Below are 10609 nucleotides of genomic sequence, written 5' to 3' on the forward strand. Positions count from 1 at the left end.
CAGGAGGAGGGAGAAGCAGGTTCCATGCCGGGAACCTAACGTGGGACTCGATCCCAGGACTCCAGGATCATGCCCTGGGCCAAAGGCAGGTGCTAAACCGCTGAGCCACCCAGGGATCCCCTGTGGTAGCTGTTTCTTGATTGTCATGTGAAAGGTGTTGCTGAGGACTTTCATATCCTGTAACATTGGACTAGGTAATTCAAATAAACCTTCTTGCTGAAGTAGTGGGGGGCTAAAACTATAGTGAAGAATTTGAAGAAATGCCAGGCTTGGAAAGGATAAGGATAGGTGTGGGGCCCCAACATTTGGGACCACTTTTCCTCTGAAGACATTTCTCTATTCCAGAATGGGTGACTGAGACCCTGAGTGGTGCTTCTGACAGCTTTACATAAGCAGGGAATCAGGGATTGGAGTCTGGAATCCCACCAATGCATAGGATCTAGTGAACCATCTTTGCTGTAGGTTGGGAACTCAAAAGAGCTGGAGGAGTGAGCATGAACTCTTTCAACACTAGCTGGATTGGACTTATTGTTGTGGTGATGTCTACATACTCTGGGCCAATTAAGGGATTATCAGGAATAATTTTGCCCAAATCTTGTACTTAACATCAGCATCCATTGACTTTGAGCCGAGTAAGCTTCCAACTTCAAAATCATAGCTTTTAACCTACTTCAATTATTCAGTTGTAGGGTTTTAGAACATGACCACTTAAGTCACTGTGACACCTGCTCTGATGTCTGAAGATTCACTAATGAAGTCCATCTATTTGAATACAAAGAAATGCCATCAAGTAAGATCAAAAAACTCTTCTTGGTGTACAGAAGGAATTTTAGAGGACAGAAAGGCAGAGAAGCAGCTGAGAGAGGCTGTCACGGAAGCAGAAAAAGGACTTGTTTTGTTTGTTCCTCACAAATTCTTGACTTTTTTTTTTCCCCCTTTAACTCACATATAGGGAAACCTTAAGTTTAGTAAGCTTTAGGGAAGTATGTTCATGATACCCTGGCACTTGATTCCATCAGATAAATACCCTCAAAATCTATAAACACAACAGAGACAAAGGCAGTCCACATTAGAACACATTTTTTTAAATAGGAAAAATAAGATGCCTACTTTTTTCTTGAACCTCTCATTTTTAGTCTTCGAGATAAAATAAGCATAGTATATACTACTGCTCAGTATGTAAGTCCTGCTTTGCAGCCTCTGCTGGATTACTAAGTAAGAGCACAAGTCACTCCCTTCGAAACACTGATGGGACAGGAAAGAGGAAAAATCAAAACAAAGAAAAATGGGTTTTCCTCTAGTGGAGACGTTCTTTTTGTAAGTGATCTATTTATTTCATAACTAGCTCTGGAAACAAAATTTTCAAGATGTCAGGGACCTTATGACTTGTAGCTCTTTTTCTCACAATGCAGGAGGCCATTTCATAATACTTGAATTTCAATGTGAAAGCATCCTTTTCTATTTGCATTAGGTTTTAATAAAAGGTAGATTTTATTTTGCAATACTCACCCCTTACTGGTCTGAGTTCTCTCCTCTAGAGCCTTAGGGAATAAATCTACTTCATCTTTCACACGTTTCCCAGAATGTGAAGATGTTACATCGACCTGAGACCTCTTCTCTCCTCAGTTCCTTCAGCTATCATGACAATTGTGGTCAGACAAGTTGGAGGGAAAAGAGCTATAGTCTTGGCTCTTTAGTTTTTCATTGTCTTACATGTAAAACCTTTATTCAAACCCCCAATGCAATATGACTAAAGCAGTGTACATTAACACTATTGCTTCCTTTTTTCTGGTTTAACTATCAAAATGCAACCGCTTCTGCAGCCTACGTCACATCACCCTGTTGGGATAGAATTAGAGTTAAAATATAAGTGCTATTTCTTCATCGAATCAACTACAGGAAATTTGGAGTCAAGGAAGGAAAATTTCAAATGTCCTGTGGTGTCAAAAAGAAACATTTTCATTTCTTCGGTCAAAGTCATTTAAGATTCCATCTACAGAGTGAGATTTGGCAGATGTTGACACCCTAGTCAAAGCAGTGGCCTATTAGCTTTTGGTGATAAATATGTAACCTGAGTGTGGTGGCTGTTCACTGGCCCTCTGTCCTCACCCCAAAATACGCTCAGACAACAGTATTTTCACTTCATTTATTCCTTCAAAACAAGTCACTTCATACAGCATTTGGTATTTAAAATCACAGACCTCATAAATAAAATCAATTCATCTTAATGACAATGGCAAAATCACATAAGAGTTGTACAAAATGAAGTAAGACATCTCCCAGGTAGCAGCAGTGCATTAACTTTGAAAAAAAAAATGCTGGCAAGTAGACAAAAGAACATTTTTAAAACAAGAAAACACTATCTTAATAAAGAAAAATATGCCAAGAAACAGAACTTCCTTCTGTTCTGCCCTTCCCAACTACTTTTACAAGTCATATTCTAAGCTCTAAATTTGACAATCTGGGGTTTCCTTCTTGCTTCAGGAATCTCCACCTCTACTACATCAGTACAGGAAATAGAGGACTATTGTCATTCTCTATTCCTTTTGACAAACTTACACATATTTATTTTGCACTTTAAGCTGAATTCAATACTTTAAAGGGAAAAACTACTCTTTGCTATGGAAATTATATTTCCTGTAAACAGCTTGAGTCATGAATGGCACCAAGGTGGACTGGAAACCTGACAAGAATTAGGTGCCCTGGTCCTTTTAAGTAATTCATGGACTACAACTTACTGCATATCCTATACCAGCTCTAAAATCAGGCTCATGTAATCTTCGTAGAAATTCTAAAACTTTCTTAGGTTAACCTGTTACCTACAACTTAGCCAAATCCTATTTTCACATCCATAAGCGCCTTGATGTGGGTATTTTTAAAAGACAAGTATAAAAAGGCATCATAGCAAAATGCTTCTATTTGTGGTTTATACATTAATGACAAGCTTCTCAGTTATGGCCCTGCTACATTCTATGCCAAGAAAAGGGTGAGGAGGGTTAGGAGGACACAAAGGCATTGCTTGAAAAATTTTTTGAAAACTATTATTCATGACTAGGGAATGTATCCATTTGAGGATCTCTTCTGGAGAGATGTATCCATTTGAAGATCTTTCTGTTTATCCCCTTTCCTCTTTAAACTTTTTAAAAGAGTAATCTCCTTTAAATTCATATGGACCAAGACCTAAATCAGCACCCCACAACTCAGTATCAATGTAACAATTTCTTCAAAGCCAAATATTCAAAGCACTGTAAACAAAATGTCAGCTGATTTTCAGAAAAGAAAAAAAAAAAAATAATAAAACCCTTTCCCCAAATCAGGCAAGTTTTTTTGTCTAAGTTGAATTAGATGTGTTGAAATATTATAACTCTTAGTAAGAGAACATTGTTAGCTAATGAACTAGCTTATTCAAAATCAAGTGTTGCACTTTAGACTTAAAAATGATACTTTTAAGGCTAAAAAATCAGCTCCCTTAAAATAAGTTTGCTTAGAAATAAATGAAGAGTTTTAAGAATTTAGTCTTTTCCAAGTTGGTATAGCCAACCTTGTGCTACAAGAACAAATTTGAATACTGCACTGCACAATGAATGATAAAGAACAATCACATTACAGAAACAGATAATTTTTGAATGCTAGGGCACAGAGCATGCTCCTAAGTTACTGAAATCAAGTTCCACTGTAATCAAAACACCAGAATGTTGTACCACTGGATACGCTATACACTGATGGCAATTATTGATTAAGAAGAGCTGATTGTTAGCAGGTCAAGAATTATTTTTTAATGCCTTTAACAAGATCCCTAGAGAGGGCTAACATGTAAACTTTTACTTCATATTTTTTTAAAGTGCTGCAAATAATAACAAATGTGTGTCTCAACACATGAAAGAACATAAATCTTAATATATGAAAGTTTTTGGAAGGCCACCTGATCCATAAAGAAAACAATTATTCTGCTAATTTTACATACTCCTCATTCTAACTTTTTCAAAAAAGACATAGAAAAAACTATGTTTAGCTAGGGCAACTTGCAACATATGTTTTAATGCCTACACAGGATAAGAAGAATATGCTAGATAAGCAAGTTAGGCGTGGGCACTTAGGGGCATTTATAGTGAGATAACACATTAATGCGTTCCTGACTATGACTCTGCTGGGGCTTGAACTTTATGGAATAATCAACTGGCATGATTATATTAGTTTTTGCCAATAGGGTCAAGCTGACCAGCAGCCAAACTTTCAAGGGTACCCCTTGACTATGCTAATTTTCATTAATGCGAAATAATCAAGAAATCAACTAGGAATGATTAACTAAGAATGTACCACACTGATGGCCTTATATGGCTATCACATCACAAAATTCCCAGGGATATTAATTTTAACCTCTGAAAACATTCTACCTAGAAGTGCATCTTCACTGCCATATACCAAATCTCTAAATCCAAAGAAGAGTTAAGGGAAAGAAAAAATAAAAGAGGAGTGGGGGACAGGAAAGTGTAATTTTCCTTCACTCAGCCACTAATGTAAACTATCCTTATTTGAATTAAAAAAATATTCTGGTATGGCACTCAAAAACGGAATAAATAGGGAGAAAGGTTTCATTCTGCTCAAGTGCAAATTTAAGAAAAAGTTTTGGATCCTGCTGCAAGTACTAAATCCATAGGCTTTCAAAATTCTGAAGATTAGAATTTACACACATTAATAAACTAATTTCAAGAGTTTCATAAGTGCAATTAAAAAAAATCTTTAGATTCTGTGAGGTTTATAAGCTTGAGTTTTAGAAAGAGCACAAGTTTAGGTTTTTTAATCCGCAGGAACTAAATCACATTGCCTGCAAATAATGCATCATCTTGGATTTTCCATGATCAGAACATTCAAGTCCTAGTGCTGAATTTCAGCAACTGATTAATTTAGAACTCATTACTGAGAGCCATTTGACTATCAGTGTCCAGTTGGTGAACGGACATCCTAGATAACAGGTAAAATTGAGTATGATCCCCGGAATATCTGACACTTGCTATAAAAGGAGAAGCTTAAATACGCAAACAAAAACACTTAAAATGTAAATGTTTACTTTTATAAAATACCATGTTCTATTTCTATTTGTTAAATTAATCCAATGTAGATAAAATATACTCAATTTTAAAGTGACAGAAATTTATGTTGGAAAACAGATCAATACATGCCTGGTACATTATAAATTACCCAATAAATATTTGTTGCATGAACAAACTTCTCTAAATTCCAGTAAACAAATGTCAAGTTTGGCTCCTGAAGTACCTAAAGACAGAAAGGCAAGCTTTATGAATAATGATGTGTAAAGCTCAATTTGATGTATGTTACCCCGTGGTATACTCTTAACTTCTAGTTTTAAGTGTAATTATTTTCGGGGGAGGGGTGGGGTGGGGTAGAATAAGGGATAGAAAAATCTTTAGACCAAGAAGACAGCCAGGTACAAAGAGATTTTCAAACACACTCATTTGTACATATTATGATTGCCAAACGTTATCGCAAGTTCACAAGTGCTATTTTTAAGGCTCAGTAAAATAGAAAAACACTTTTAAGTTACAACGATCGGTAACTTATATCTCAAGCAGCTATTCACAAAATAGGTACTCAAGAAATGTCACCTAATGATTTCAAGCATACTTTGGGAATTCTTCCTTAAAGGAACTTGTTCACTGAATTGTTCACATGCTCCTTAATTTTATATGGCCACCTCCACCACGTGAAAGTGCTAAAAGTAAATCTCAATTTTAAAACATTTGCCAAGAAGATATGCTGAAAGAGCCAGAAGTGCTTTAAAGTATACCATCGGTTTTGTAAGTGAGATACTTCATCAAAAAATGAGACCGAGATAACAAAACTTCACAACACTAAGCCTCTTCACATTCTGTGAGATAATACATAACAAATTATAATTTAGCATCCCTGATCTTCAGAAGAATTACGAAAAGAGGTAGAAAACTTTTATCTGGAAGATCTCATGGTGGAGCTAATTTTAGAGGATGTGTCTTGCAGGTTAGCCCACCAAGCAAATGACTACACGTCTATTATTAGGAAGAAGCAGAATTCCAAAAGAGCTGTTAAATAAGGCAAGGATTTAAAAACTGTCGTTATTTTGGAAGTGAAATAAATTCATTCAACATTATTATCCCAACTACTTTAAAACTCTCCGAAAGTCAAAGATTGTAGATGAGCAAAGTGCTAATTTGCAGAAACATTAAATTACTCAAAAGCACATCAGTGGCCAGATAAGGCTGGCATGAAAAAAGGATACTGTTTAGGTAAGCCAAAGATCTCACAAAAACCAAGTCAGAGCACAGCATTATCACTTTAGATGAAGACTTGTTTTTTAGGAGTTGGAGAAAAAGCTGAGAAAAGTTAATCCCTCCAGACAACTCTTTATGTAAAAAAGCAAAAACCAAGCACTCAAATTTCAAGAAACTTCAATTAAAAAATAAATACCCTGCTTAATTTAAAATTTTTATCCAACGTGACAAACATCAATAAATGAGTTGTGTTAAAACACGAGGCCGACGGTCTTTTAAAGCTTTAGTAAGCTGCTCAGGCACCTTTTCCCTCATACATTCTGCTTTTATACACTAGAAATCTTAAATTGGGCACTATCAGTTCCTTAGGTAATATTCTTAAGGAACGCACTCATCCCTGTAAAAATTGCTTGCAATGTACTTATAACTGGTTAAGTACACATTTATAAAGTCTACCAAATTGCAATATAAAATTGATTTTGACAATTCTGAGTGTCTTCATTTGAGGAATCAATTCATAATTTAGAAACAATATTAACTCAGGCAGAGTTTTTAAAAGGATTCAATTACGGAGACACTGTGGTTTATGTCCAGTGGCCTCATGTGAGGCCTTCCGCATTACTCAAAATACGAAGTTGTTTTCTTCTAACAGGTTAATGCTGCTGGGTGCCAGTTTACGGTACTAAGATTCAACTCCTCAGGTTACTGTCGGTAGGTAGCAAGGACCACCGCTTCTGTCACCCCAGCAGAGAAAGGGCATGGATGTATCACCACTGTAGACACACACCTGTAAACTTGCACACTAATTTTAATCTTAACAAGGAATTTCAGTGTCTTAGTGGTTTTAAGTTAAAAAGATGGTTCAAGCATTGTGTCCTTTGTTCTTTAAGGGTTACAAATAGCTTATTGGAAAACCCAGAGCCTTCTGGATCTGTGAGGTAGTAGGCGGCAATCCTCATCATGCATAGATCACACTTCTCCAAAGTTGGTATGGCCTGTCTCCTTGGCATGGTCCCTTGCTTCTGCTTGTCCAGTTAATCCCTTCTGACATACCATGCACCTCAGGGTGAAGCGGTTTACATCAGTAAACTGTCTCTTTCTTCTGGCTTCATCTGCTAATTCCAGTGCTTGTACAAGAACAATATCATCATTAGAGGAGAAAATGGTCAGAGGCGGGGTGTCTGGGTCAGGGAAGTTCCGCTGAAGCGGATCATAGTGAATGCCATCATAAATAAGCAGGACCCTTTTGGTGTATCCTGCATCTTCCCCAAAACGGTCAATTCTTACTGTCTGTGTATCCACTACACAGATTTCACATTGATAAAACTTAGACAGAATTGATATCTCAATAGCTCCTCCCCAGGTGTCATCCCTTTTGATCCAGTCACAGTACTCTTGATTCGTCTTTCCCAGTATTGCCTCGCTATAGAAGTCTGGATCGCTTGCTACGATTTGTGCTATGAGGCGTCTCATCTCAGGGGCGCAAGCAGGATTCAACACTCCTCCTTCCACGACATAGTACACACTGGTAAAGAGGCAAGAGTTGTCTGCTGGGACCACAGTTCTGCTAAGCACGGGCAAAGGTTCCCTGACGTAACTGGGAGCACCATGTTTTGTGAATGTAGGCGACTTTTTGGGCCTGGTTTGGTCTTCTTCCACGATCAGCATGTCGCCTGTTGGAAAATAAAACAAATCCAGAACTGCAGAGAAATCGCAGGTGAGACGGGTTGTTCACTAGCCAAGTGTGCAAATTACACGCAGGAGGAGCTGAAGTAGGAAGAGCCTGGGTGACTAGGGACAGAGAGCACGGCTCTGCAAACAAGCAGGCCAGGGACACTTGGGGTCCGCTCCATCTCCATAAAGATGAAAACAGAACAAAGAGAGAAACACTGGGGGCTGCGTTCCAGTTGAGGGAAGGAGCCCCTGGTTTTACGCTTTCGTATCGGCTTTAAAAAGACCTCTCCGACAACACAATTTCCTTACAGCTTCCTCTGCGTCCTAAGAGCACAAGTCTTCCCAAAAAATGTGTTTACCCCAGACTAGACCACTGCGGGGGGGGGGGGGGGGGGGGGTCCTCGTTCTTCTCTGAAAGTTAACATCCCTACCATGGGGGGCGGGGGGGGGGGGGCGGTGATTGTTTACAAGGATCCTCCAGACAACAGCTGAGAAGCCTTCAATGACCCATGCTGCTAGTCAGGTTTTAGTGATGGACAGAAACAACTGCTACGGTTTTCGGATTTGAAAGGGCCTCCCGTGGACGTGTCAAAAGCATACTCCCAACTGAGCGTACCTGTGCAGCTACATATATACGAACGTGACGGCAAAAACCAACCAGGGCAGCAAAAGTGAAAAGTCTCCTGCAGCCTTGGGTCCTGCTAAGCTTCCTTCAGGGACAGAGGGGGAAAGAGCTACCGGGACAGGAAACAGACCTCATTTTATTTTATTAACTTATTATTATTATTATTTTTCAGACTTTTGTGGACACAGAAGGAAAACAAAAGGAATGAGATGTTTTCCAGGTAGGCTAGAAAGCTGAGAGGGGGGGGGTGGGCTATGAGGCTCTGGGTTGTCCTATGGGTTGGGCTCACCCTCTCTCCTTCAACCCTATACAGAGTGGAGGAGTTGCCAGCCCCGGCCCCCGTCAGAGTCCTCTGCTCTTCAATTGATCCTTAGCCCCGTCCTCACCCCCCCCCCGTCCTTACCCCCCGCTCCTCACCCCCCATCCTTGGCCCTGCTCCTCACCCCCCCATCCTTACCCCCCGCTCCTCACCCCTCCATCCTTAGCCCTGCTCCTCACCCCCCTTTCCTCATCCCCCTTTCCTCAGCCCGGTCCTCACCCCCCATCCTCAGCCCCGTCCTCACCCCCCATCCTCAGCTCCGGTCCTCACCCCCCCCCATCCTCAGCCCCGTCCTCACCCTCACTCCCCCTCCTCACCCCCCCTCCGCGATCCTCGCCCCCCGCCCCCGCCTGGCCCGCAGTCCTCCCGCCTCTGCAGACCAGGATCTCTGTCCCCCCCGCACGCCTCTCTCCGTCCTCCCAGGGCTCTCCCCGGCCCCAGGCTCGCCCCCCTCACCGGACTGGATGGGCAGATCCCCTAGAACGGTGTCCTCGTCGCTGAGATCCAGGCCCTCGGGCGGGTACCCCACGAGGATCCGCTGACAGCCCGGCGCGATCCCGGTGATGGCGGCAATCTGGCCCTGGAGCTCCCGCACTCGGGTCCGGCTGGACAAGCCCTGCAACACATGGGTGCCATCCTTGGCCTTGCAGCGGAGCCGCCACATCGTGTGGGTGCAGCTCCGGGCAGCGGCGCGGCCAGCCCGGGTCCCGGCAGCAGGTGGGCAGACGCCGCCGGGGCAACCAGCCGCCCGGGGGACTCCAAAATGGCCACCCTTGGCCGGGCCAGACATCGCGAGAAACCGCCGGGGGCTGCAGTTCTCGCGAGGGTTGGCTGCGGCTCGGGCCTCAGCCCTTTAAGAAGCGCGAACTCTCTTAAAGTGACAAGTCCCTCGGTGCAGCCGACCGCGCGCGAGCCGGAGGATGAAGACTTCGCTGTATACAGGCCAGGTGGCCTTGCTCCCTGTAGAGCGAGTGAGGTGCCCTCTTGCCTTGGCGGCATATATGCTCCAGGAAAGAGGGCGGAGGGAGGGGATCCTGAGTCGGGCACCTCGGCATGTGACCTTGCACTTGGTGAGGTCGGAAACTATTAAAGTGTGTGGCTTGCAAACGACACCTGGAGAGATCCGAGTCATGGTTCAGGACGCAGACGAATGCCAAGAATGGTCAGTGAGTCAGGGACAATCTGACGCTCGTGAGCGGGCCCGCGGCTGCAGCAAACTTTGACTCATCGAGGCCGAGGGAGCCGGACGGCCGGCCCCGCCACCTGCAGGGCGCTGGGACTTGCACCCGTGCCCCGGCCACCCCAGAGAGCGCCCGAGGTCGGCACCTGCGCCCGGGGCACTTGCTCCCTGGGGTGGTGGCCCTAAGAGCAGGAGCGAAGAGGACCGACCTGTGTCATCCGGACTCCAGGCCGTCCTGGGGTCGCGCGGCCAGGGAGGGGCCTCCACGGCCGCTCGGGTAACCCGAGTCCTCCCCGCATCGGGAGGCGGCGGGGTGGGGGTGGGGTGGGGGGGCAGGACCCTTGGCTGTCACGGCCACGCGATAATGCAGGACGCGGTCACCTTTCCAGCGCTGCGCCCCCAGCACCGAGGACCGCGCCCCACGAATAAGCGCTCAGCGAACGCCTGCTGGACGGATGGAGGCGGCCGCGGCGCGCTGCGGAGGAGGCAGCCGCGGAGCCCCCAAGAGGAGATCCTGCCTGAGCTCTTTTTGAAGGATGAGTTTA

The 10609-nt window shown here is 43.4% G+C and overlaps 1 protein-coding gene and 1 long non-coding RNA gene across 3 annotated transcripts; one reads left to right on the top strand and one right to left on the bottom strand.

The window, feature by feature from the left end:
• Positions 1–2131: 2131 nt before the first annotated feature.
• YOD1 (YOD1 deubiquitinase) lies at positions 2132–10381 on the bottom strand. 2 transcript variants are annotated; one of them, XM_038542008.1, is made up of 3 exons: positions 10274–10381; positions 9341–9500; positions 2132–7939 (listed from the first exon to the last, which is right to left on the bottom strand). In XM_038542008.1, exons 1-3 carry the CDS (start codon positions 10361–10363, stop codon positions 7236–7238), a joined length of 954 nt encoding a protein of 317 aa, XP_038397936.1. In that variant the 5' UTR covers positions 10364–10381; the 3' UTR covers positions 2132–7235. The 2 variants fall into 2 exon arrangements, with proteins under 2 accessions (XP_038397936.1, XP_038397935.1); XM_038542007.1 differs by having other exon boundaries at positions 9341–10336.
• On the top strand, positions 7621–8996 carry LOC119872488. The gene is made up of 3 exons (XR_005361850.1): positions 7621–7983; positions 8738–8785; positions 8879–8996. It is a non-coding gene; the product is annotated as an uncharacterized LOC119872488 (long non-coding RNA).
• Positions 10382–10609: the final 228 nt, after the last annotated feature.

This window comes from Canis lupus, chromosome 7 (assembly GCF_011100685.1).
Source record: "Canis lupus familiaris isolate Mischka breed German Shepherd chromosome 7, alternate assembly UU_Cfam_GSD_1.0, whole genome shotgun sequence".
NCBI classification, from domain to species: domain Eukaryota; kingdom Metazoa; phylum Chordata; class Mammalia; order Carnivora; family Canidae; genus Canis; species Canis lupus.